The 27,856-nt window shown below is 44.2% G+C and overlaps 1 protein-coding gene across 1 annotated transcript; it reads left to right on the top strand.

The window, feature by feature from the left end:
• The first annotated feature begins 298 nt into the window (after window positions 1–298).
• anks1ab (ankyrin repeat and sterile alpha motif domain containing 1Ab) lies at window positions 299–27,217 on the top strand. Its single transcript, XM_068742023.1, is given in 13 exon segments — window positions 299–649; window positions 7,603–7,675; window positions 13,435–13,550; window positions 16,477–16,575; window positions 16,979–17,125; window positions 19,242–19,349; window positions 19,824–19,994; window positions 21,135–21,272; window positions 21,502–21,585; window positions 21,725–21,799; window positions 21,913–22,050; window positions 23,900–24,076; window positions 27,098–27,217. Coding segments are annotated over 13 exon segments (1,797 nt in total).
• The last annotated feature ends 639 nt before the right edge of the window (window positions 27,218–27,856 follow it).

Raw genomic sequence — 27,856 nt, 5'->3', positions numbered from 1 at the left:
GCGAGACAGGCAGGGATCTCTCTGTGGCGGAGAGTCAAAAGGGGAGGGCAACAGGATACGACTCGTGGGAGGACCATGGTGATTGTTTCTGTGCATCTCTCATTTGCATCGTCCCTTCCACTTCAAACGGGAGCAATGTGCGTGAGTTGGTGCACAGGTCTCCACTTGTTATGCTTTCTCTATCTGTGTTTCAGTCTTATCACCGGCGAGCTTTCCACAACTCTCTGGACTGAAGAACAAAGTCAGAGCACTGTAAGAAACCAAGGATATTGAGCTCCACTTGGCAGCTTTTTAAACAATGGCAGAATACACCCCGGATGGAGACCCCACCACGGTGCTCGAGAATCCAAGGGCTGACATCAAGGCGCCACGTGAAGTTTCAGCGCCATCTGCATCAGTGGCACTCGTCAAAGTTACTCCTCCAGACCTGGGGCTGATTCGAAGCTTGTCCAAATCAGACTCTGACTTGTTGGCGACACCATTTGGGGAAGAGGACGGAGGTCTGGCTGGGCGCAGTGGATCGATGTCTAACTGCAGCTCTGGGCAACCGTCCACGGAGCAGATGCCGTCGTATGCCTCTGAGTGGGATGAGGTAATCCTCGTGTTCCAGGGATGGGAAAGCAGTGGGAGGGAGTAGAGGACAGAGGGTGTGACACAGCAGAGTGTGTAAATGTGTGTTAAGAGAAGGTGTCACTGTGTAAAAAAAAAAGTAAGAGGCAGATAATGGATGTAACTGAGGCTTATTGGGAAATTAAGAAATACGATCAGGCAGAGGCAGACGTTCCTGGAGGGAGAACAGAAGGAAGGAAGAGGGAGCGCAGTTAGCTCTACGAGAGTGATCATGAGTCTCGTGAAAGCCGTGATAGACTGTAATAACTTCGCCCGGGCTGTTGGCGTAGATGCCTGTGGGGTGAGTGCTTGAATGCATGAATGGCTTGATCACTTGCACCGACCTCCCTGTAGCAGCCCTGGCATCCAAGACTAATTGGGCTTGTGCTGTCATTCCACATCCACTCAGTGCATGTCTCAGGGGCCGACCCACGCTTCCTATACTGGCTCCTCCCTGCACTCCTCTGGCTCCTTTACTTCGCCTTGCGCCATCTACGCTCAGCCTACTGCTAGGAGCCCCCCCTATCCCCAAAAGCCTTAACTTGTGATTTCTAAACACTTTGGACCGTGAATGCAGCACACCCTAGAGCGCTGCAAAGACCCCGATACGAACAATTCCCCCTGCTAAAAATGGCCAAATGCACTCGAATAGTCAAAACCTGTGGGGGGCATTATTGCTGGCTGATCATGTATTATATTATTGTACATAGCATAGAGCGGAGACATCTTTTTAAATGTGCAATCCCAGATTGAAACTACCGTAGTCTGACAGCTTCTTCTGGTTCTGGAATCCATATCCAGATGATCCAAAATGTGAGGGCTATTTATAGGGTTTAGAGAAGATAACGTCGTCATAACCAATAGAATCTCAGCTATTAGTGGAGTGCCTGTCGGTATGAATTTTACTCTCTTTGGGTCTGTTTAGGAGTTTTTTCTCATTTGTTTTATATTAGTTTACAAAATGTAAAGTTATTCCTGAGTAGCGTTGTTTTGACATCATCTATTATCTCAAGCTTATTGCATCCTGTGTATGACTTGGCCTCTGGTAGCCCTTATTTTAGTTTTGCTCTGCTGAGCTAATTTCATGTATATTATGAGTCATTTTGTATGAATTTTGCAGGGTTTAAATATGTTAGTTCACATTACATTAGTTTACAATCTGTGATTACACACACATATTACAAATGTTTTGAGTTTGAAGATCCTGGAATTCAAAGCTGCAGAAACAAATTCATGAAATTTCATATTATTTTGTCAGTTAGTTATGCAGCTACTCGGGTATTATTCTCTAATAGAACTGCATGTAGAGGAACGTAATAATCAGAATAAAAAGAAAATCAACATTCAGACCATTATTAAGGACAATGCATTTAACAGAAAATGTAGCTGTGTAATGTGTGTAATTAATGACTTTTTTTGAATATATATTTTATTATTATTCAATAATTCCTTGAACAGATATAGTTCTGCAAGGAGAATTTGGATTCTTGACCTGAGTATTTTGTTATAGTGTGTTGAGCTTTAGTGAATGCAGTTAACTTTCCTTCACGTCACAACAACATCAGCAACATAATAATAATAATAATAATAATAACGATGATAATAATTATATTTGCGACTTTCATGACACTCAAGGACACTTCACAAAACATTTTCAGATAATCAAAACCTTAAAAATAATTTAAGATAAATAATACAACCAGAAAAATTGAAAATTATACTATTTCAAAAATTCAGAAAATCGCATAAAATACATTATGATGTACAATGATAATGTGTACTGAGGATGAAGTACTGTCTATGGAGCATTTCAGTGACAGTAGCCTGAGTGTGAACACACTCCTCTGTCCATCCAGGTTGCTTCATCAGGGATGGTTGGGGTTCCCATTCAATCAATCGATCGGTCGGTCAATTGGTTTTTATTTATATAGCCCAAAATCACAAAGTACATTTGTCCGAGGGGGCTGTACAATCTGTGCACTCCTGAATCTGCTGTTATTCATTTGAGTGAGAAAAAAGCAAAAGGACGACACGGCAGGAATCCAGGAATCCATCGCTCTTTCAGGATGGACAAATGCCCCATAGATGTGAAGACAATGGAGCAGTTGAACAAAATCACACATAATATATGGAAATGTGAAATCAGACGAGTATTGGGACACCGTTGTCAGCGTCAAGAAAGAAGAAGAAACTAGACGAAGAGTGGGACAGGCAAAGACAGCTCAGAGGGAAGAGGGGCGCAACCGAGAATCAGCGGAAATGGACTAATCTGAGTGGAGTCATATGAAAAATAAATGGATAATAGAGTACAGCTTGAATTGTAGAACAATGATCAAATAAAAGTAGAGGAAGACAGAAGAGCGCAGGATAGTGCTCGGTGTGCTCGGAGAACGTTGTTCAGTCACCGTCGTCACAGAGTCAAGCCCCCACCCAACAACCTTGCTGACCAGATTGTCTCATCGGCTCGTGTCCCTGACTTTCACAGAGCAGAAGAAGAGTGCACTGGGGACAAGAACAGACTGATCCAAAGAAACGTAGCATCGCTGTTCAACGCTGAGGCATCGAAGGGCCTCGGCGGTCGTATGAAGCACAGCCAGTTCCAGTTTATCATCAGCTTCTCCCTCAGATTCAGCGGCTGATTGGTGAACATGCTAGAGGAATTGAATAAGGTCAGCACGGTGGCACGGTGGTTAGCGCTGTTTCTTCACAGTATGAAGGTCCTTGGTTTGATTCCACCTCCAGAAACATGCAGCTTGAGTGAATTGGCCACTTCAACTTGATAGTAGGTGTAGCCAGGTGATGATGGTTGGTAGGTAGGGACATGGTGGGTGTTTGAAATTAAAATAAAATCCTTATTGCACTGTTGCCATGGTGAAGGTGAAACTACGCCTGGTGGAGCAAGTAGGCTCCTTCAAGTTTGAGTTATAATGTGTATTTTTGCGTATCTATTTTTTTTTTCTTTCAAGTGTTTAGTAAATAATGCAACTTCAAGAAAATGTATGGGGAATCCATTTTTCATGATGCAGTGATTCTACAGCATCAAGGTGTGGATCACCTCGATGCTGTAGAAATAGGTCTGAATAATTAAAGTGATAGATCAATTGACTTTTACGAAGACATTACATAAATAGTTTGGCCTGGTTTATCTTATTTGGTCTCTTGTGGTATGGCCACATACGGTATGGGTGTTACTTCAGAGCGCTCAGACATCTTGAAGCTCAGCTTGACTTTTGTTTAACCCGTCCCTTTGTCCCCCCCCTTCCTGTGCAGCGGCTGCTCCCCGCTCCGCCCCTCCGTTCTCTGGCACCACTGTTTATTCAGGCCATGTTAGGTGGAGTGTCCTGTTCTCAAGGGCATCCTGTTTTGCAGCTGATCCAGAGGGTCAATTTCTCTTCCAGATTTCAAGGGATTTATTTGGGTTGGGGGTGGGGGCAGTGATGGTATATAAGTGACTCATAACACATGTAGTGATGAACCAGTAACAAACATCAAAGTGACACGCGGGGCTCACAGGGAAGCTGGGATTCAGGGTCAGATACGAAAACATGGATATGTTTGCAGCATTACATAGTGGCGAACTCAAGGAGAAGAACCACACTGGAATTGAGCTTGTGTCAGCAGGTGCTTTTATTGTGACACAGGACGACTTAACTACACGTGAATGCTGCGCTGAGGACATTCAACGCAACACCCCTCTCACTCATGGTGCCAACAGCACAACCCAGTCACTCCCATGATGCATTGCGCCTCACACTCAAATCAGTGACCGGCCCTCGTGATCGCTACAATATTAATTCGACCAGTATGGTAGTACAGTAGCATCATTCTCCTCTTTTACATGCCAATTTCACACAGAGCCTGATTTTACACACTTTTGCCTATTTGTCATATTTATCTGCTATTTTAAGTTGGACATGCATCTACAGAAACAATAAATAACAAAAAAACACTCCCTCCTAGTATTTTGATGTACTTAATGGCCTCACAGACCATTGACAAGTACAGTACTTTCTTACTTTCACTTTAGCCACTTTTTGAATTTCTAATTGTGATCAGGGAAGGTTAGATGTTTTGGAGACAAGGTTAGAGAGGACAGACTTTGATGGTTTGGACATGTCCAGAGGAGAGACGGGGACTATATCGGTAGAAGGATGCTGAGGATGGAACTGCCAGGGAACAGGGCTAGAGGTCGACCCAGGAGAAGATACATGGACCATTCTATCTTTTGAAACGTCACTGCCATCCTGCAGCTGTATCAGTCATTACATAGAAGACCTACAGACGTTTGCATGAATTGAAGTCTATTCATGGTTGGAAATATCATTTACCGATGTAGCGGGAGAAAAAAATTGCCCTTCAGTGTGAAGCAGAATGAAGTCACTAACGTGGCATCATGGTGGCGCTGTGGTTATGGGTCTTAGCCTCGCGTTAATGATCGTGCTTTGCAGTGGACCTTTTTCTGTGCAGTGTGTCGGGATCCACTGGATCCAGTGCGTTGGCTCTGTGATTGACTGGCGACATTCAACCCACATGCAATGGTTGCCTGCAGCCACACAGCCCATTCCATTAAAGTTCCTGGTGTGCAGTTTCTATGCTGATGTTAATGCCAGATGAAGTTTGGAGTTCTTATTGAGCCAACAGAGAGTTGGAGATTGTGATGCACTGTGTACCTCAGCGTTCGGTTGGCCTCCACTCTGAGACGTGATGCACTCTGTCACTTTCGTGGCTGAGTTGCTGTTGTTCACATAGAAGTTCATAAATGCAGACTGCACAGCTGAGATGGTTCACTTTACACGGCCGTGGAATGAGTCTGAATTAAATACACAGTCTTTAAGAGGTGGGCTCTAATGTGTTTGTCCAAACAATGTAACATTTGTCTTGAATAAAAAACAGAACAGAACAGTATATTCACTATTTCCACCTTAAGCCAGAGCTAAACATCTGACTGTTTACACAGTGATTGAGGCCGTATGTGAAATGAATGATGTTATGAAACCTTACATGACTTTAAGATGATGATGGTTCCCGGGAAGCTGCACCTCCGTGGCAGGTTTTAAAGGCGCACTGAAGCTCAGATGTGACACAGTCCTGATGTGCATAGTATAGAATGTAACTGGGTTAGTTCACAGAGTAATGTGGGGTCTGAATAGCTGGAGGCGTATGCAACGCATCCCACGTTGCCCGACTTCCAAATGAATCAGGCCATTTCCACAGTGTTGACGCCACTAGCGAAGTGCGTAGGGCTTTTTCAAACGCTAAATATTACATCAAATACGCCTGAGTGTGTCTCTGGTGTCACCAAACAGAATCCGTTTTTCAGGCTCGCAAAAAAGTTGCCATCGCTGATTGTGAATGGACAACTCTGACGTTTCCATTTCATGTTTTCTCCACTTTCCGTTTTCTTCGGAGTGAACAGTTCAGACGCAGTAGAAACTGCAGCTGCAGTTTGTGAGAAGCCGACACGAGAGCCAGGTTAGGTGACTTTCCCCATTTCCACAGTGAAGCAAACAAATCTGTTAAACAAACAGATCATGGGAATGATCTAATTTGGCCTTACCCAAAAACTGTCTCTCACATACATTGTGGATTTTGGAATAAAAAAAACATTATAGTTGTCCTACTTTTATCCAGAGGAGCAAACAACAGAGTTCTTCTCTGGAGTTCCTGTTCTATTATTGAGCAAAACACTAAAAGCAAGCAACCTGGAAATATGTTTTGTCTCTCCACGAAAGTGAGTGACAACCTAAATAAACAGCTTTCGCTCTAAGCACCTAAACGCCTCACTGAGTTGTTCTTAATCTGCTGCATGCAGCATTGTGCACACTTAACTTGTAAGCTGTTGCCTTACGATCTGAAGCTTGGACAATCCCGGGCTGACAGGCCAATCGAATAACAAGCGAGCAGCAGATCTGGATCTCTGGAGGATGAGGAGGAAAGGTGTGAGGAACCCGGCCAGAGCCTTCTGCTCCACGTAGCTCCACCCTCCTGCTCGACTCGCTACACTGCCTGCCACACCCGTCATCAGCGCATCCACATCACCTGTGCTGCTCAGAACACCTGAGGCTTATCTCCTCATCAGCCTCACTGCATTTCGAGTCTGCTCAGTCCTCTGGTGTCTGCCAGATTGTCAGTGACCTGTTCCTACTCTCCAGCACTCAAACCCTGATTCTGATTCACGTGCACTTGAATCCAGAGGATTTGTTTGCATGATTGATCTGATTGCCTGGTTTGTGAACTCTGCCTGTCTCCTGGAACTCATCTACTGCCTGCCCGATTCTTATTAGTCTGCTGGAAACATTAAAATTACATTTATGGATTCTCTTCTCCTGTCGTGCTTTTGGGTTCAAATGCGAATGCATGCTACGTATAAAGCAGACGCAAAGCCTGCCTGACAATTTAAACAATTTATGTTACTATATACTTCCCATTTTCTAGAGCCAATGTTCCACAAAGGTCAGGAGAGGGTATGTTACACAGCAAATGTGATTAGAGCTGTGGGATGTTTTAGACCACCCATTTTTTGTTTATATCCTGTTTACTACATCTTCTAACCGTCTGGTCTGCACAAACTGCAAAAGTAAAATAGAACAATGAAACTATTGTTTATCTTATCAGCGTTAGCCCTGACAATTAGTTACCGGTAGTTAGTTATTGTCATGGTTTTAAAACAAGATCCATATTGGGCATTGCTAGATTGAAAGTCTAAGGCTTTTTCTAAGGTTGATAATTTGAAATGCTCTCCACGTTTAACTGTTGTTGGTGATCCATCATGGCAAAGCCTGCCTCCTTCCCAGCACTCCCAGCTGCAGCAGCGCTTTGTCTTCTCACCCAGTACCACCTTTTCAGTGTGCGTTTCATGTTTTCAATGAATAGAAAATGTGTGTATATATATATAAGTGCTGAAAAACATTCAGTGCATGATAAAAACAGTTCTTTAGTGTTGCTATATGACTTTTCAGTTTGGTCTTTTCTTCAGTTTGTTTTGTTCCGCAGATTGAGAAGATCATGAACTTGATTGGAGCAGGCATCGAAATATCCAATAAGAGGCATCCCAAGCCGACCTCTGGTAATGTTTCACCGCCTCTCTCGTTCATGCAGAATGGAGTGACTGCTCTTATTTTACAGACACAACTATATGTAATGTATTTATTGTGTAATGCAAAGTGACAACTGTGGTCTGCGGCATCATGTGACACTTAATCATAAACCATTTGTAAAGCTCTTAATAGCCATTGTCGCTCCACTGGCGACCGTCCCATCGAGGTCCCGAGACATGAATTACAGCGCATGCAATATTAAAAGCAACCAAACTTTTACACCATGTTACATCTGTGACAAGTTGTTATTCCGTATTTAAGCACACCTGGAAAAAGATGCAGGGATGCTCACTAAGAGCAAAGCTGGCACTTGATTTTGCACACCATTATTTGTGCATACAAGTATTGCACTTTAAGGGAAATCTCATTCTTAATTCCCCAAACTGCCAATTTTTCTGGAGTTATTGTACACCTCTCTGGGGCTTGAATTTATAGCAATTTTCATCCAGTGTAATTGAGAATGGGGAGCCAGCTGGCCTCAGATCAGTTTGTTTGACTAACTCTCCTGAGTTTATACCGACGGAGACAGTTTGCTATAAGGTGAGATCATCAATATCGTGTAACAGTTCCTGTCCTTGTGCACAGAACTTGATTTATCAAGATGAAAATGTGAAATAAATTATGCACAGTATGCTTCATGAACATGAGCAATATGCTAATCAGAGACGGTGAATTAATGATGTTTTGAATTGATAGAGATTTACTTCAAAATGTTTGACCAATATTACTGGCTAATTTCTTTTAGCCTTTAGAAATCTAAAACCTATGCTGTGAATGTAACTTAATATTTTACAGCGTATTAATATGATGATAATTTAAGTAAGGTTAAATATACTGGATTTTATTCACGCATTCATCTTCTTGAAGACGAGACAATCGTAATTTCCTCCATCCAGTTCCAGCCCTCCGCTTGCAGAGCATGCAAACTCTGCAGTGAAAGGTCCCAGGTGGAACCCAATACCTCCTTGCTGTGAGACGACAGCGCTACCCACTGTGCCACCGTGCTCCCGTGTACTGGATTTCATATTGTAGAAACAAACAAAAAACAGCTCAGAAACCCACGCATGATTAGAAGCAAAGAGTTCAAAAATTTAAAACCATTCTTAAGACAGGGTAAATTAATTTATTTAAAATTGATGATGAAGCCAAAAACTAGAAGTTAAAGTTAATATTCCCTTATTTATTGTGTGTAAGTGTATCTATTCCTTCCATGCTTCTATTAACCTTTACACAGTCCTATTGAAATAATAGAATAAAATTATTCTCAGACAAATGTAGATTCGTGTTAGCAAAGCAGTTTGCTACCCTAACCGTTAAAACCTGAGGTTATTGTTACATAAGGTGAAATATGCTGTTTGCTAATTTGTTTCCTTCCACACAAAAAAGGTGCGTGCTATTTATAATCCTTGTTTGAAGAAAGGCATGCCGAAAGTGTCCCAGATTCTGCTGAGTCATGCAGTTGCTGTTCCAATTTCATCATCGTGCAGAAACCGTTATTTCCTGCTTTAATTTTCCTTAAAATAATAAAAGGAACCAAGCAGGTGCCAGACTCATCATCAGGAGACAGGAGGTTGATAAACGGCCATCTGGCAGACATGGAATCCAAAGTCCTTTTTCCACCTTCATTTGATTGACCTGGGAAAACATCATTAGTGCCTTTTATTTCTGTCTTTTCATCCCATCCGCATTTGTTTGCCTGCTGCTCCTCTCATCACGAACGAAGGACGGAGAATTCATCTTTGGGAATCCATTATCTGATCCTCCCAGTTTTGCAGCTGCGCATGTCATCCCTGCAATTTTGCGCCAGTCTTGTACGATGAGGTTGTTTTTTTGTTGAGCGCTCATCTCCAGTAACGTGCTTGTGTGCTAAAAGAGTAAATGAGCTTTAAAAAAAAAAAACAGGGAGCGGACAGCGAGAGCTCAGCTAACGGCACACAGGCGGCATCTGCTCAGTTTTTGTACAGGCAGGCTTTGACGTTCAAAGGAAAAGAGTCTGCCTTCAGTTTTCCTGAATTAATTCAGCTTTGCAGCTCCTCTACTGCAGTGCTCGGGTGTTGACAAGGAGCTAGTGCTTTTCTCCTGCAACGATGGGAGGCCTGGTTCTATTGAGGAATAGCCTCCACCTCCTGTGCTGTAAATAGGTATTCCTGGGAACCAGATTTAGACCTGGATTCAGCAGAGAGAGAGAGATATTTCTTAGATTGAATTGACAGCTCGGCCTGCTTAAAAGCAGATGAGATGGTGACCCAGTTCCTCCCAATGGAGGAGCATTGTTTGCTCAGTCAATAATTAGGTTCTACTACGTTTGGAGGTGTCGCTGTCCCAAACAAAGAGATGTAATTGGGTATTTTTAACAGTCTTTGTTGTGTTATTATGGCGCGAGAGCTGACATTGGACTCATGAGGAAAGAGTGAGGAGGGGAGGAAGGAGAGTTGTGGGAGCTCGAGGTGAATCATAATTAAACCGCTTTAAGCCTTCGCACTTCCTATTACCATCTTATCTCGTCCATATGTTTCATAATCTCCTCCTTTCTTAGTATTTTTCTGTCTCTTATCTGCCTCCTGCTCATACCCTCTCTCCCTTTCTCTCACACACTCGTTCTTCTCCTCCATCATATATCTGACAGCAGCTTCTCATCCCGATAGCAAATCATGAGCGCTGCTCCTCCGTGATGACGGACAGGTTACAGAGGCTGGACCTGGCCTTTTACCTGATTGTTAACGCCACAAACGGGCTGCAGGCAGCCAGTCATGGAGGAGGTTCCATCATCAGCACTTCACTTTGCTTCCCTGTGTTGGCAAAGCTTTTCCTCCAAACTAACTTGTGGAATGAGGTGATTGTAAGGAGCCTGCATCTGTCTGGAGCTGCACCCCAGACAACACCGTTGATGGACACAATGAGCATTAGGGCTGCTAATAATCACCACTTTCAGGGTGACTTAACAATTTATTCAATAATCTGTCCCAAGAAATCACGTTAGTTCCATAATAGATTTATTTGTCCCAGTGGCAGTTCAAAATGAATGAATTTTGTTTTATAGTTGACTTTTCAATGAAACAGAGACAAAGGACAATATTTGCAAGGCGTTTTAACCCATTATATAAAGTTTATTTGTAAGATTATAATCCTCTTTTTTTATTTAATTACCCACCAGTTTTCGGGCATTTCCCCCGATTTTTAAAGCCCCACAGATTATTATTTACTATGACTATGCAAAGTCAAAGTCCCTGAAAGATTAAAGTCTCTTCTTTCATCAGAAAAATAAAGTGTGTTCCTACCGTTTTTCCTTCCGGAGTTATTGGCCATTGAAAAGAGGCAGATTTCAATGTCAGGGTTGGCAGTGAATGTTTGGCTTTAAAAAAAAAACGTCTTCAGACGTGAATGGGTCTCAAAGAGTTACATTTTCAGATCATCAAACACATTTAGATATTAGTCAAAGACAACACAAGTAAACACAAAATGCAGTTTGTAAATGAAGGTTTTTATTATTAAGGGAGAAAAATAAATCCAAACCTATGGAAACACCACTAGCCTCTGATGGATGCTAAACGTGGATGACGTGACTCGAGCATCTGGAAGCATAATAATGGACTTTTTCTTTTCATGCTGCATGACTGGCAGATATGGACGAAATAATACTACAGGTCTCTTCTGTTCTCTTCTCTTGGGTCCAATAGAGGTTTCTTGCTGACTTGAATCGACCCCGCTTGTCCTATTATCAGAGCGAGATGCAAATGAATTAAATCCTTCTGCTAACAAGCAAAGGCTTTGCAAGGCTCATTGTTTCAACATTGTTTCAACTGGTATTGCTACCGGGGAGGAGAAGAACCAATTCTCGTCGTCTTACCATGTGGTCGTTCTTTGCAGAAATAAAAGCGCTTTTTGACTGTCGGAGCTTGTTCCTCCCTCTTAAGGTGTCATCCTCTCTGCACTGAGAGATGCTTCTGTGCAAGTCTAATCAGGAGAGTCAGAAGAGAGAAGGGGTGACGTGGGGCGAGGTTAGACAGAGACAAAAGGGCAGAGAAGATGAGGCGAGAAGGGAAAAAATAGGACGGAAAGGGGGAGAGAGACAAATGATGAAGAGCGAAGTGTGTGTGTGTGTGTGTGTGAAAGCACGAAGAGACAAGCAAGAGTAAGAAAGAGTGCAAGCTTGACAGGGAGAGAGAAAGGGAGGTAGAGGAAGGGAGGGGAATTGATATAGTGGGAGAGTGAGGGAGAGCGGGAGGCAGTTGCGCGGAGCGGCACCCGACTCCATCAGGCAGCATCCGGCAGCCCTGCAGTGCGATCACACACTGTGGGAATGGGGCTATGAGAGGAAGCCAGCAGAGAGAGACGAGAGCGAGGAGGGATAGGCAGTTCAAAAGAGGAGCTTGGGGGATTTGGTCGGAAGAAAAGGGGCGGAATGATCACTGAGCCAGGCTGCTGTCTGTCGTGGATGGAAGGACACGGGTGAGGTGGAGGCAGATGTGTGATCTCTAGCGTGGAAGCCGCTGGCATCTGGACGACATGCCCTGCGAGCGGTGAGAGCCTCAGATCGGCGGGGGATGCAGCAAACCTCTGCCCTGAGCACAGAGGCTGCTAGCTGTACCCAGCAAGGAGAGGAACCGGGTGGAGGGGCACATGCCTCAGGAAGGAGCTCGCTTTACCTGCATTGTTGAAACTGGATTTGCTGCTTGGAGAGATGAGACGCACGTACTGTGGTGGAGCCACGCAGCCAGCAGAGTGAATGCTGGCCAGTACAAGCACCAGCAAGGACACTGAGCCCCTCGCTGCTGGCAGACAGCTTACCCGGACCTGTTCAAAGGAATCGATACTTGGATTTGATTATGAATTGAGGAGTTTGGAATCAGCGCACTGTGGAAATCCTCAGCCAAGATTTTTGTTTTTGATGCGGGATTGACCAGACGTCTACCTGACTGCACTCCACATTATCTCAGCAAATGTGTATTCCTTGATCAAAGCATAACATGCACCGCAACAGTCCTTTAGAATGCTGCTGCCTTCATTGTGTGCGCCGTATCCTAGCTCTCAAAGAGGTTGACCAATGAAGCGATGGGACTCAGCCAGAGCTTTACAAGTATGTGGTGGAAAAACGTGACCTGAAGTGAAACATGAGAACGGAATATTTCTGTGTCACACCATGATGGAGTCATCGCTGATGTTAGAGAGAAAAACAAAGATGAAATCATGGTTTTTAGAGTAAATCATGCGTGATGTGTGGAAGTGCCTGATTTAGCGATAAATGGTTTCATGTTCTGTCACGTAGTGTTGAGAATTTTGTCGGACTAGCTAGACGCTTGTTCTACACTCGCTCATCTGCTCACTAAAGGAATGTTTAGTGACGCTTCAGATGGGCTTCCTTCACCGCACTACCTCCACCCTCGTCTGACATTTCCAGTCAGTCGCACTAACACCAGTGGGCGTATCTTAGCCTAGCCAGTCCCCTGCAGGGCTTGAGCAGGGCCTGCAGCATCTCCTTCCCATTTTTCTTTTTTGTGTTTTGAGTTTGCCGGGCCTCCCCGCCCTCCCGCCTTTACTTTGGGAGCCCTTCACACCCCGGCCTGGACCCTGTCTCCCCCCCCCCCCCCTCACCCTGCCTGGTGCTGCTGCACTCGGCTCTGCCTCTGCTGGCCGAGGATGATGTGGCAGTGCCATGTGTCGTCCTCTGAGTGCCGCTGCTACCGGCTGAACGGCTTCTCCCTGCTGAAGCGCTTCCCTCTCTCGGCAGATGGGGCCTGTGGTAAAGCCCTGGACCAGCCGGTGGGAGAGTGGCTGGAGCACGTGGGGCTGCCGCAGTACGAGAGCAAGTTCCTGCTCAATGGCTTCGATGACCTACGATTCATGGTGAGTCAACTGCAGCAGGTCATCTCAGGGATCGCTTCCAGTTGGCATCACTCTGCCTCTCCACATGCCGACCTGGCTGCATGCATCTTTGCATGTCGTCACTCTGCTCTTTCATCCCCTGCTTGTCTCGCATTAGCGCTGCACTTTGCCCTTCCCTTTCTTCATTCTTCTTCTCCTCACACCTCTGCACCCTTTCTCCCCCCCCCCCTTTTTATAGTTTGTCTTCACCCTGATGTATGGTCTGTTTCACCTCCCTGTAAAGGATGCAGGCTGTCACCGATGGCAAGACAAAAAACCACCAAAACCGAACATTTCACCGCATTCCCAATCGTGCAATTGAGCAATTTCGAAGTATTGAATCCACTCATTTGCAGTGACTGGATTTGGCCTGTGTGTGTGGACGAGCCAAGACAATCGATCCACAGACTAGATCCACTCTAGATGAAACTCTTTGCATGGTTGCTTGGCAAATCTCTTGGAATCCAGTGCTGCACTCCTCAGTGTGTGATTACACTGCAGCAGCATGTTCTCTAGCTGTATCTGTGTGGTGCATTCTGGGTTTGATGATAAATGTTTGCATGCAGCCATTTAATTTAATTTCAACATTTACGTTTTCGCTCATAAGTCAAAGACAACAGGATTTGTCTTTAATGGTGGCTTAAAAAAACGTTATCCAGACATTATGTATTGATGAGTGCCTTTTAACTACACCTCAAAGGAAATCCAAAAGGAGCAGCAAAATGAAACGTAATATTGCATTTTGCAATGGCTGTTAAAAGGAAAAAATAACATTACCTCTTCAATCCCTTGGTTTTGTTGTTCTGAAAACCTTGCACACGGAAATCACTGGTTTCAAAGGGTAAATGCTGACATTTCCCAAACCACAAAGTTGCATTTGCACTATGGGCTACATGTTAGCAGCCACTGAGTGCAGAGGAAAAGCAGACAGTGTTCCGAAGGGTCGGCGTTCTCTGATTTGTTCTCCCTTCTGGTGAAGCACGAGAACGCAATAGGAATAGCAACGCAATAGGAGTCCTGAACGGGACGGGGCGCTCGCTCCTGTTATAAGCCTGCAATTTGTATTTGATCATGAACAGACAACAAACATGAAGGAATAACGGATCTCTCTCATATATCAATATAGAAGTAGGCGTGAGCAATATGGCCTTTTAACTAACAGACAGATGGGCAGTAATTAAAAGGAAATAGACTTATCTAATTGGTTTGATGATTGCATGATGATCAGGATTTCCTGGATAGGTGCTCTAGATGCAAACATACAGTAATACATTTGAAATCACAAGTTATTTTTCAGATTGACATCTCCAAGGATGGGGAGTTTGCAAACAGCAGAAGTGTCGCAGAAGCAGCCGTTGTTTCAGATGTGGGGAAGTCAAACTCAAATTGAACATCAGAAACTGTAAATGAGAATCATTGCTGCTCTGGCCCTCCGTGACACCACGACCGTTGTTGAAGCTCTGTGGCGTATCCTGTAAAGCTAAAACTCTTCCCCATTGTGCATATATGTTGCACATTTCCTACTTTAACGTTGCATCACTCTCTGCAGCCCATGTTATAATGTAGATGTAAAAAATTTGAAAATGTTTTAAAAAAAAACATTAAATCTGTGCCACACTGCTATAAAGATGTGTTTTTTTAAAAAAAGTGACCTTTTTATTTTAACTGTTCTTTTGTGGCACATTGCGACAGAGCCATTCTAATTCACTGTAGCAATAACAGAATGCATTTAGTGAGATGAAGGACTTCTACCATGGCTACATCTGTGAGTCGTATCAAATCACATCAAACCACCGTAGCTCGTAAGCTATGCAAGAACTGGACCATGCATCCTTGTCACATGTTTCAAATGCAGCATGAAATAATAAGTTTGGCGCATCTCCCGGGGCATCATCAAACTTCAAACTGTGTTAATAAGAACGGAGAATCTATTTTAGGCCTCCCTTACATCAGACCCCGCTTCATTCTGACCTTTATTCTAGCGATCAGTGAGTAATCGGCGAACTGCACCCGCGCATGGGCCTGTGAAATGCTGCAGCAGCGTGATCTGAAATCAATCCAGTAAAAGCAGATTGACCAAAGACGACAGAATATTTTAACATTCTTGGCCAGGAAGAATCAATCTGTAGCTGTTCAAGGGGGGTAAAGGTAAAGCTCCCCTTGTACCTTTATTCCTGCCTGTAAACTGGAATAAGATGACAAAGCAGTTGGAGCTATGAGCAACCGCAAGAAATAGACAAGAATCTACTCGTTCAAGATTTCAGAGCGGAGGTGGACAATAATGACCATTCATTGTTTCTGTGCCTTAAAATGTGGAACTGTCACAAAGTGAAGTAAAAATATGCTTTTTGTTTTCTCCTCTTTGCATGTTTCGTTTCCCTCAGCGATGCGAAGGAGCAAAGCGATCCAGCTGCGGTTAGGAAGGCTTTGCTCCTTGCGAGTCGCGCCACATCAGATTGATGACTCTTGGCATGCACAATTTATTTGACTTCATTGTCCTCCCACTCTGCTGTTACTGCTTTTGTCAGAGATGTGCTTATGTCTGCGTGTGTGTGTGTGTGTGTGTGTGTGTGTGTGTGAGTGTGTATTTTATCAGCAAGTATGTGTTTGCACGGCTGCAATGCTGCCCTACTAGTTACAGTATATGATAACAAGTGATGTGTCTTCATAGAGACCTTTACCTTATGTTTAAATACTGTGTCTTATATTACTCTATTATTACACAGTATACTGGATTTCTTATTTTCATTAATTATATTAGGTCCATATTGTGTATTGTCTCTGTCTGTATGTCGTTGTTTACATTGTTACGTTGTTTATACATGTGCGTACGAGTCTGTCTGTGTGTGTCTGTGTGTGTGTGTGTGTATGAATGTGTTTATTTCCTGTGTCTATTCCGTTTCTATAGGGGAATAACGTGATGGAGGACCAGGATCTCAGAGACGTTGGGATTACAGACCCAGGACACAGAAAGAAAATCCTCCATGCAGCACGCAGCTTTCCCAAGGTACAACATAGCCAGAGCCAGAGCCCCCCCCCCCCCCCCCCCCCCAATTGATCCAGGTGCACCCATCATGGCGGCTCCTTCAACCTTTGCCCTCTCTGCATGCTCTGGGGCCCCTATGCACATATACGCATGATGTGTGTGTGTGGTTGTTTCAAGGGGCCCTTGACACCAGTTGTTTGCAGTGTAAAAAGTGTAACAATGACAATAAAAGTGGAATTGCTTTTAAAGATATTGAGTCGTGCAAGTAGTTCAATTCGTGCCCAAGTTTGGATCTGATGTTGAAAACTTAGGGAATGTAGTTTTTGGTGAACAAAAACTGTTGTTGTTGTTGTTGTTGTTGTTGTCCCCCTCCCCCCCAAACACAATATTTGCTTCCTTTCCCACGCGTTTCCTTTAACTCCAGGTGAAAGCGCTGGGCTGTGATGGCAGTACATCTCTCGCCTCCTGGCTGGACGTCCTCGGCCTGCACGAATACCTGCCCAACTTCCTGTCAAGTGGTTACCGCACGCTGGAGTGCGTGAAGAACCTCTGGGAGCTGGAGATCGTCAATGTAAGGCAATGCCTCTCGCCACTTAATGCGATCCTCTTTGTGGCTTCTTTCAGGCAATGTCTAAACCTCTGACCTCTGACAGAGATGTTTAGACAAGTTTTTACAAATTACCTTAATAACAAGACTTCATTCATTCATTGTGGACAGTGTGCGGTTCAGGAGCGCACAACTATGAAACGAGTACTGAATACTGAATTATCATTCAGAAATATTTGAATAAACATAGCAGAAATGGAAATGAAGGAGTCTGATGGCAGATCTTTATAGACATATGTAACATATTATGATCATTTGTAAACAATGAATGATGAATATATTGAATATATTTATTAGATAGAATGTTAGAGTACAAGTATAGTCACACAGTAGCATGTATTACAGTACAAATAAAGTCAAACATCCTGTCTAAGAGGAGCATTTAGTCCTTAGTACATAAATCATCAACATTTAACAATACCAATAAAACTAATATTAAATTACTCCACTGATGCAAAATAACATCAGAAAAATAAAAATAATTTTACACCACAGATGCAAACTAACAATAAATTTAAAATAAATTACACCACAGATGCAAAATGACAATGACTGACAATAAATTACAATAAAGGACTGATTTCCTTTGGGGTAAAACTTGTGGAGCTCGTGTGGACATTATTTGCCTGCAGCAGCGGGTTCCTCTCGTAAACACGAGGGTACTGTGTTTACGACAGGCAGACATTCACTGTGAAAGTCTTTGTGATTTGACTTCAGATATAAATGATTGATTTTAACCGAACTGAGAGGCAAAAATAAAAATGTTCCATTTCATTTCACAGCCTGTGTTGAGAGCTCGAAAATAGCTGTTGAACCGGTTATAAAAAGTGGCTTGAAAGCCGCTGAGCTCCAGAGAAGCTTTCTATAGATGAATTGCACAGTGCAGATGTGTTGGCAACGTTAACACTTCCCCTCCTTCCTATTACAAAATAACCCTCATTTCAGGCATGGATGTAATTTTTATGGTCACGGGATCAAAGACCTTTTGATCGGGTGATCTGAACGGATGTTCAATCACAGGGGGCCGAGTGCATGAGCTCGTTTTCCTCGCTTGTCACTGCATTTCTGTTTGCTTAACCGAGATAAACACATAAACAAACAAACAAAAAGTAGTGGCAAGATGGAAGAAAGCAGCAGGAGGAGGAGGAAAGCAGCAGCCAAAAATGCTGCCCATGCAGATGGTGTCCAGCACACTGCGATGGCGTTGAGATGGGTGTGAAACTATGAGCAGCAGAACTGCCTCGGACGATCGCGGCAGGATTTTCCTCAATGCGTTTTCGCCATCCTGATCGACTGTAAATCCGATCTACGAGCTGGTTTACATTCCTTCCTAATCCCAAGGCTCTTTGTTACTGTCTGAGTGCTTCCTCTTTTCACGCACCTCATGCACGCTGTCCTCGCTGGGATTCAGTGGACGGTATTAATGAAAACACTGAGACAGAGGACAGACCAAGTTGCCTTTTTTTGCCTCGGAATCTCGCAAAATGAATAATTGAGGCTTAAGACAAAGAGTGTCTGTTATGGACACAACTGCAAATGTAACGTTGACAGACGTCCGTCTTTACAGGATGAGCTTGAATGTAAACGGCCAATTATGCAAATATACACCGTTAAGTTAATGAGTAAAAAATGAACCTGTGGTTCTTCTGCTGATTTTCTTTTCTTAGCCACACAAGCTGCTGCAACTGTAAATACATGCAACACAAGCCTAGAAAAACAATCTTAGTTCTTCTAGTTACCTGGAAATCCCTCGGTTGCTTGTACTTTCCTTTCTAGAACAAAGTCGTCTCTGTTATTTCAGCACAATGTGCAAAAACAAAATGGAGCCTGAATTATAGAGTGTCCCTGAAAGGAGACAGTGCTGCTCTTAAAGCTTATGGCAAAACAGATTGAGGCTGAATTATTGACGAGAGCCATTCCTGCCTGCCTATGGATGGGGTGCACGCCACGCCACGTTCTCTGGGCCGGTGCACTTTGAACGTGTCTCTGTCAGTTCATTATGGATAACTCCTGGAGATACTGGTGCGATATCGGTCTCTAACCTCTGCCTTCTATTGTGCCCTGCCGCCGACTTCTATAGGTTATTAAGATTACTGCCCTGGGTCATAGGAGGAGGATTATTGCCTCTCTGGCTGAGAGACCTTACGAAGAGGCTCCGTCTAAGTCCCGCCGTCTGTCCCCCATAATGGTAAGAGTTGCAATGTTTCAAGTAATGTGAAATCTTCATTTGGGTGGCACTGACCTGGCGTTTTCTCTGCCTGATGTCCATAAAGAGGCTCCACAAGCAGAAATAAATACATGTTTCTGCTGTTTAAATATGATCCTATTTCTCAGTGTCTCACTAAAAGTACACGATTCATGCATGGCAAGCGTTTGTTTTCTGTGCAAACATCACTAATGGAGAAAATAGATGTTTTGTTTCCCAAGGGGCAGATATCAAATTTTTGAATGGAAATGATTACGCTAAGTTAAATACTCAGGGATGATTTCCCAGGAAGATTAAACTGGGCTAAGATGAACTGAAAATCTTCACTGGAGAAGCTCTTTATGTTGAGGACTGAGCTTGGATGCAAATCAGGGACTCCATTACATGCAGACAGTGCTGTCAAGTCATTAATCCATGTGTTTGTACTGTGTGTGTTTGTGTGTACATGTGCGGTAGTTCCATGACCTCCTGTCCCAGACCACGTCTCCCCTCAGTCAGATGGACCCCTACACCAGTCGCTCTATGGACATGCTCCTGCCGTTGACTGAGTCAGACCGGAGACGGAGAGGATTTGAGCAAGACTGTAGCATTTCTCTGCGTTCATTTAGTGAGAGGCCGCGCTCTGTAGTGAGTTCAACCTTCTTTCACTTTTATAACTGTCTAAGAAAGCACGACGTTTACTCTGAGGGAGCAACGAGCTGAAGAGTAACTGAAACTAATGCAGTTTAAGGCCATACATCTGCAACAAATCCTGACAGTTCAGCCTTTTTAAAACATTTATAAACATTAAATAGATTCAAAAACTCTAAATACTTTTTTTAAACATAAAGCATAAGAACACAGGGATAGATCAGCAAATATTTTCAAATATTCAAAACAGACTGAAGTGACGTCATGAATTTAAACGGCTTGTTTTCAAAAACAGCTAAACTGTTAACAGGGATGTAAAACGATCAGCTCTCGTATTAAAATGTGCATTTTTGTAGAATTACATGCGTGATATGTGCACATGTATTTTTCCATAGCTACGCCTTAGTGTGAAAAAAAGCGTTGCCATAATTGTGGCAATGTTCTAGTTGATGTGTTGCATGAAACTGCTGGCTCCTACTGCTCCAGAAGGACTGCGAAGCTGCTGCATGTGTCAACTAGAGCAGGCAGGATGCTGCATTCAAGACCTCCGGCATTTGAATCCAGACCTGGCCAGTTTGCATGCCTTTGTTTTGTTGTTGTTCGTTCGTTTGTTTTTAATCTCCAGCGTGCTTCTGACGAAATCTGTAAAATTTGAATTCAACTTCTGTTAGCTTATTTGAATTTTGAATGTTTTCATTTTTTTTTTAGCAGAAAGCAAACACTAAGAATAACCAAGTGATGGCATTTTACCATTTGCTAAAGGTCATACTATGACACATTCACAAGCCAGCATGCCTGGCTTCTGACTCACTGAGGTCAAAAGAAAAAACAACAACTCAGAAGATGCATAATGGGAATGGAGGATGAAGGGACATTTATGATGAAGATGAGCAGAGGCTGCACTTTACCGAGAGGACCGATCCATCGCACGATTAAGGTGCTGACCAAGCAGTCTTTTGCTTCACCGCCTTGACGGAGACACACAATAACATGGCGACGGATTGATCTGTCAGATCTGGATCAATGACAGTATCTTACCACTTTGTACTGTGAGGCATCTACTTGCGATGATCATGCATCTGGACACAGTGGAATTGAATGGGTTTGATATGACAGGTGCTTTTTTTTTGCATTCAGGACCGACAGAGTGAACGGCACAAAGACTCTCGTTTGAACCTGCGGCCGCCGAGCCACTCTGCTACCTATGCCACGGTGTCTGCCTGGCATCACCAGCCTGAGAAACTCATCCTGGACTCCTGCGGGTATGAGGCGACTGTGAGTCTCCTTTACATTTCTTCAGAATGCAAGCAGTATTTTTGCACAATATTGTACATACTATCTAGAAGACTGAATTTTCTCCTGACTTACTGGAATATTGAATTTAATTTGCCGCATATTGACTTCCTATCCTGCACTGTTTTAAGCACGGTGTCTGTCAGCATCAATGTGGAAGCTGGAATGCGAATCAAACCAAACCTGGTGTTGTTCTGATTCTTTCTCCTAGTACCTAGGATCAATGGTAATCAGGGATCTCCGAGGGATTGAGTCTACACAAGATGCCTGTGCTAAAATTAGGGCAAGTATTTCTGTAAAGCTTTTCCTTCTCCCTCTTTTGGCTTGTCCCATCATTGGTTGCCACAGCAAATCAACCATTCTAGATGATCTAAATAAGATGTCTGTCATTATAGCCCTCACTTCATTTATTGCGTTCACTGCAGAAATCAAAGGATTCAAGAAAGGGTCCAGTTGTCATTCTGTCCATCACCTATAGAGGGGTCAAGTTCATCGATGCAGCCACAAAGGTAAAGGGAAAGTATGCCTGTGTTTCAGTCTGTGTGTTGATTGTCCCAATGCAGTTGACTCAGCCTCCATTTGTGGCTTCTGGCTTGCTCTCGCTCTCGTCTTTGCCAATCAGACTATAGTTGCGCAGCATGAGATCAGGAACATCTCATGCGCCGCTCAGGACCCAGATGACCTCTGCACCTTTGCTTACATTACCAAGGATCTGAAGAGTGGCCATCATTTCTGTCATGTCTTCAGTACTGTGGAAGTGGTAAGTAATATAACCTACATGTTTAATTAATTTATTGAATTGAATTGTTTTTCATTGAAAATTTCACGTTTAACGTTCAAATACTGAGTAGAGATGTGTGGTGAGGCAGCAGGCAGCGGAGCCTCATCATGGATTAGTCCTCGGCCTCCTTCCTTCCTCTTCGCGTACAGCATCAGGATGCTGGACTTAAGGTGAAACCCTCCGTGCATTGTAAGGAGATTTCTTGTCTTGGTATCGGTAGCTTGTGTCTCTTCCAGTGACCAAGATATTATACCCAGCAGGGTATCTGATTACTGGAAGGGCATAGCTGTTAATGGCCTGGATCTTATTCCTGCCTCACCCTCTGTAGGTATTTGGTTGTTGCTGACCTCCTAGCTGCTTCCCCATGATTATCACTTGCCTCGTTCTTGGCACACAGCTTGATGTAATCCATGCGAGGGGGTGGTTGATAGTCATTCCACTTTGGAACCGGTACTCGAAACCACTCTGGCTGAGGTTTTAGGCCTGTGCAGAACAGCGGGGGGGATAGAGCATCTCCTTGGAAGACTTGATGCTCACCTGTGCACCTGGCTTTGAGTTAGCTTCTAGAGTTGTCTTCCATAGCCTCATTGAGTTCTGGAGGAAGGTTCTCAGCGTCCTGTTGATGTTATAGTATACTTGTGTGTGGCATTGAGTCACAGGATTTCTTGTAGCCAATCCAGGCAGTGCGCAGGCTGCAGCTCCTGGCCTTGCAGTCTTTGGCGCTGACGACCAGTAGCTGGTGCTTGGCTACCCTGGTGTTATCAATCCCTTTCTGTGCTCTGCTCATGTATTGATCCATGTGCCTGCTCATTTTAGCTGCTATGATGCCTGATAGGAGCTCCAATGTGGTGCTGAGGCAGGTTATAGTCCAGTAGTTTGATGGTATTGTTCAATCTCTAACTGGAAGACCAATTTCTTCCTGCAGATATTCGAACATTGAGCCAGTGGTTGTTCATTGCTCAGTGTGGATGTGGGGGTTTGAAGCGACCATTCTTCCCACATTCTCTGCATGTAACCCCTGTTGCTTGGGTCGCTACTGTAGTAGCACTCCATCAACTTCCTGTTCTTCGACCCACTCCACCTATGTCTTGTTGCCGTTGTCAACTTGTCATCAGGGTGTCCTGATTCCCCAACACCTGACGCGAACCTTGTTAACCCAGACGACATTCGAGCCGGTGTGACTCTTTGTTTCGCTCATTCGAAGTATTGCCGCGTAGCGTGATGGGTGTTTTCTCAAGGGCCCACCTGGATGCTGTTGCCCTTACCGGGATTAGAACCTCCTATCTTCCGTACCAAAGTCAGCAGCGTTTTATATATATTAGAGTGTAATTTACGTCTGCAAAGGTCGGAGACAATCTTTCGTCATTGACAGATGGACCACTGTGGCGCTGCTGTTAGATAACTGATCACAGTTTGAGCCTCTTCTGTCATTCTGACACTCGCGTAGTTGTAGCTGCTCCATGTGGAGAACGCTGTTAACAGTCGCTCTACCTTTTCCCTCATCTGATATTCAAATGAGTATATGTTTTGTACCAGTCACAAAAGAATTTACCGTACAGTCAAAACCAATGACAAAGTCAAGAGCCAGATTTTTCCCCCCCAACCTCCTTTGTTCTAAAGAGCCAGCACAACTTGCCACATTTGGGCTTTTACCAAGGGCTGACGGAACGATCATGAATTCCAAAGAAGCGGACCTGTGCCAGATAATACCTGCTGAGATGGCAGCTGTTCGATATTTCTGTTCTTTCATTACCAAATCCTTGCATGTCTCCTGATGCAAAGGCAATTTTTAAAATGATTTATTGTTTTTTTTTTTTTGTCTGCACAGACCCAGACCTACGAGATCATCCTCACCCTGGGGCAGGCATTTGAGGTGGCGTACCAGATGGCAGTCCAGGCCAGGGCGAGACAGTACGTCCCGCCTTTATCTCTGGGCTCCGAGCTCATAGAGACCAAAGCTAGCCATCCAGTGTCTCAGTCGTGGAGTAACACACGGAGATCAGCAGTGAGTACCTTCCTATAATCCTCGGTTTGTGTGTGTGTGTGTGTATAAAGACAGAAAAAGTATCACAGGTTGTAATAAACAAGCTGGTGTACCCCAGAATGCAGAGACAGAGGCAGGAGTAAAAATGTAACGAAAAGCACTTTACTCATAAATAGAACAAGTAAATACAGAATAACAAAAAATTTGAAAAAGCAAACTCACTATACAAAAAGAATGAAGGCTTGGACTGGCTGAGGTCCCAGAAAACGTCAACACAAAATACTAAATACAAAAGTTTACACAGGAAAAGTATGGAAATCAAAAACACTGCCAAAGCAAAAATATACAGAATATAAATCTTACGGTCGTTGAAGGGTAAGCAAAAACACACACGAACACAATGATTCAATTATCTGATAGGCAGCAGGGCAGGGGTTAATTACAAACATTTCTAATTGAGAAATGACCGGCAGGTGTGTCTCCAGGTGTTCAGCCAGCGCTCCAGCGGCCACGCCCACACTGCAGGGCGCGGACAGAGAGAGTCAGAGAGGCACATGAGGCCATGACAAAGAGTAAATCAAAACAGGGCTGCAGACCTTGTGACAAACATTTTATGCACCGCTGTATCCTCTCCAAAGTGTTAGAAACTGCTGAGTCGTGCGTTTGCTGCTAACTTCCTCCAGCCCACCCACAAACTATGAGTCACACAGAGCAGGGGAGACTTTCTTTTGGAGCGCAGTATAACATAATGGTAGAAGTGTTATTTTGATGCTTGCGGGCCAAGGTATGATTTCCACTCAGGCTTTTGCAATGGCCCATCCTTGATCGTTGGGTCCATCCTCTGCTTCCTCCCTGGTGACTGAGCGCTTTGAATTAATGTCCACCTAAACCTTGAGCCACACGCGGATGCATTTACCTCTGGGGCTGCATATAACGAGCGCTCAGCGATCACTGTCAACCGAGAGAGCTGCACAGCTGAGGCCACGCACGCCGCCAGATCCCCTGCCAATGCAGAGACACAAATCACCCGCCTGGGAGGATAATATATGGTGCAATCACGGAACTGTGAAAGAGTCTGGCTGGACATTTAAGTTTTAAATAAGGGAAGGGAAATCTTCTTCTCTATTGGGTTCTGTTGGAATAATTAATTCCCTCTACCTTTAGGTTCTGGTGCTACACTTTCAAAACATTCTATTCTTGCATGTCGCACATTTCTGCATGATTTCAGGTCATTCCTCTGCCACAGTACCATGAATGTAAATATAGCTTGAGGATATCAGACTGTGACCACATGCATGGGCGCTCCCCTAGAAACGCTTCTGATAATGTGGGTCTTCTCTGCTCTCTGGTTGCAGATTTGAGTGAAATGTTCTTCACATGTTCCGTAGCTTCTTTGCAGTAGCGCATTAATTCATGTATAGCAGTCCACACAAGCCAAATCGGTTTTGTGGATATTGATTCATTTGATTGTGGTGGCATCAGAGGATGAGGTTCTTTTAAAGTGCACCGTCCTTATCTGTAAAAACTAAAAATAGTCAATTCAGCAAGTTTTCTCTGGAATCCCACGTGCCAATATAGAGATTATGTCCAGCACACCAAACCCTGCACTTAACCTTGAAACCTTTAATTAAAGTCTGGACTGGCAAGGACGTAAATCAGAAATGTGACTGGTATGTGAAGGTATATTCAGCCAAGAGACAATGATTTAAATTCAAGATGAAAGATTATAAAAAAGACAACAGCCTTCAAATCTCCATCCTTACATCGGCTCTTTAAACACAGAGCTGCCAACCGTGCAAAAATGATTTGAATAATAACATAACATGCTAATTTGATCAGCAGTCAGCATTTTCCCCCAAGGTTATTAGGTCGGTATAACTTTCAACTGAGAATCACAATTTCAAATTTGCACGCAAACTCCTTGTCGTTTATGGCGACAAATTATACCGGCGCACTTCGGAGTCAAACTAACGCTATGTTAAAGTCAAGTAGCACGTCGACAGAGGAATTCAAAGCTTAGCAGACCTGTTGTGTCTTGGCTGCTAAACTATGATTGGGACAGTCCTATTTGGGTGAGGGTTTAGGAAATACTACTTCAACAGGTACCGTTTCATGGAGTCAGGAATGATTTGCCATCCTCGGCTCTGAATAGTTGATGAACTGCTTGGTTGCTCTGTCCGCTCGATTCTCTCATCTTTTTAACATGTCTTTGTTCTTGTCTTCTTGGTCCTCCTGCTTCCCAGGGCGCCCCTCTACTCGAATGCCGCTGCTGCCACTGTCACGCGTGTACTACCCACCGTCCCTCCTTCCTCCCGTTGCACTCTGTTAGCCCCGGAGTCCAGGTCCTTCTTTTTCCTCTATTCAACCTATAAACCCCACACACCCCTCCCCTCGTTATGTTTTGGTGCTGCCGTGCACGCGGTCTCCTTATTTTTGCGGTGCTTAATTTCCCCAGCATAAACATTCTCCTCGTCCCCTTTATTTCTCCATCTCTCATCTCCATCTCTGATGCTGGAGTGTGATGCAGCTGCGTGGTTGCAGGGTACTAGCAGAGAATAGCTGGTCCTCCTGGCGTGATTTAGCTTCCGTATGTAGGCGTTTGTGAGGAGTATCGGCGACACTGAGCCGCTGAGGATTTAGCGTGAGACGGTTCTGCTTTCTCTGTTGGATGGTTTCAGGCGCACCGTGCCGTTTTTCTGTATATCACTGTTTGTAAAACACTGAATCTGTCATTCATATGCATAGAATTTAAAACTTTGAAAGCCACTTAAGTTAACCAGCGTTGTTTTTTGGGGACTTCTGTCTGGCCTGCTTGTGAACAGCTACTCAGTATATTTTTAACTCTGTAGCTTCGGTTTGCGCCTCACAGTTTGTGTTTCTGTCAGACATCGTCCTTGTTGTGGATTGATCTGTCTGTGTTTGTAACATGATCACTGGACTGTACCGCTAATCCACATACACATGCGTGAGGCCTTGTCAGTGTGGCGCAATGGCCTCCGCTGCTGCCCGTCTCACACCCTCCTCCCTCCCCCCCCCTGGCAGATCGACCCACTGGAGATGGACACAGACATGCACTCCCTGGGCAGCACCACCTGGCTCTTGGACCAGCGGAACTCCAGCAGACGTCCGGTCAGCACCAAGTACGAGACCACCATATTCTGAGGCCGGATGCCCAAAGCCGCCCCTCTGCATCCCCTCCGTGTTTTCCTCACCCCTGGATCTCGTCTCACACTCTTACATGCGAGCCCCGTGCCTTCTCACTGTGATGGTGTAGCATCCCTCAGGGCTGCCTCCTCCCGCATCCCTCTCTTGCCCTGCTGAGCGACCCACAGCAACCTTTTTACCCACCGTCACAAACACTCCTGCGGCTCGGCCCTTGGCAGCCTCCCTCACCTGTCGCTGCGGCAACCAGTGGTGGAGCCCTGGAACAGATGAACCTGGATTGATGTCAATTTGCATTGGCTCTTCTCTGTCAACCAAACTGCCTCTTCCTCCTTGTCCTCCTCCCTCTGACAACTTCCATCTGCCTTCAAATCCCAGATAGTCCCCTCAAGGTTGCATCTTTATTTCTCGTCTTCTTTTAAGTACATTTTAAAAATTGATTCTCAACAGGCAAAACAAGCGTATTATTATTATTATTATTATTATATATTTTTTTACTATACTATACACCTCAGTTCTGCATTGACTAGATGTAATCTCAAATTTAATTGAAGTTTGTCGTCCTAAATGACGAAGCTGTGTGTCGTGTCAAAGAGGGCGGTCTGTTGAATTCTTCCAGGAAAAGCTCAACCTTTGGTG

The sequence above is a fragment of the Brachionichthys hirsutus genome, chromosome 8 (assembly GCF_040956055.1).
Source record: "Brachionichthys hirsutus isolate HB-005 chromosome 8, CSIRO-AGI_Bhir_v1, whole genome shotgun sequence".
NCBI lineage: Eukaryota > Metazoa > Chordata > Actinopteri > Lophiiformes > Brachionichthyidae > Brachionichthys > Brachionichthys hirsutus.
Note: the sequence above shows the minus strand (reverse complement) of the source record. Positions and strands in the feature narration are given on the sequence as shown.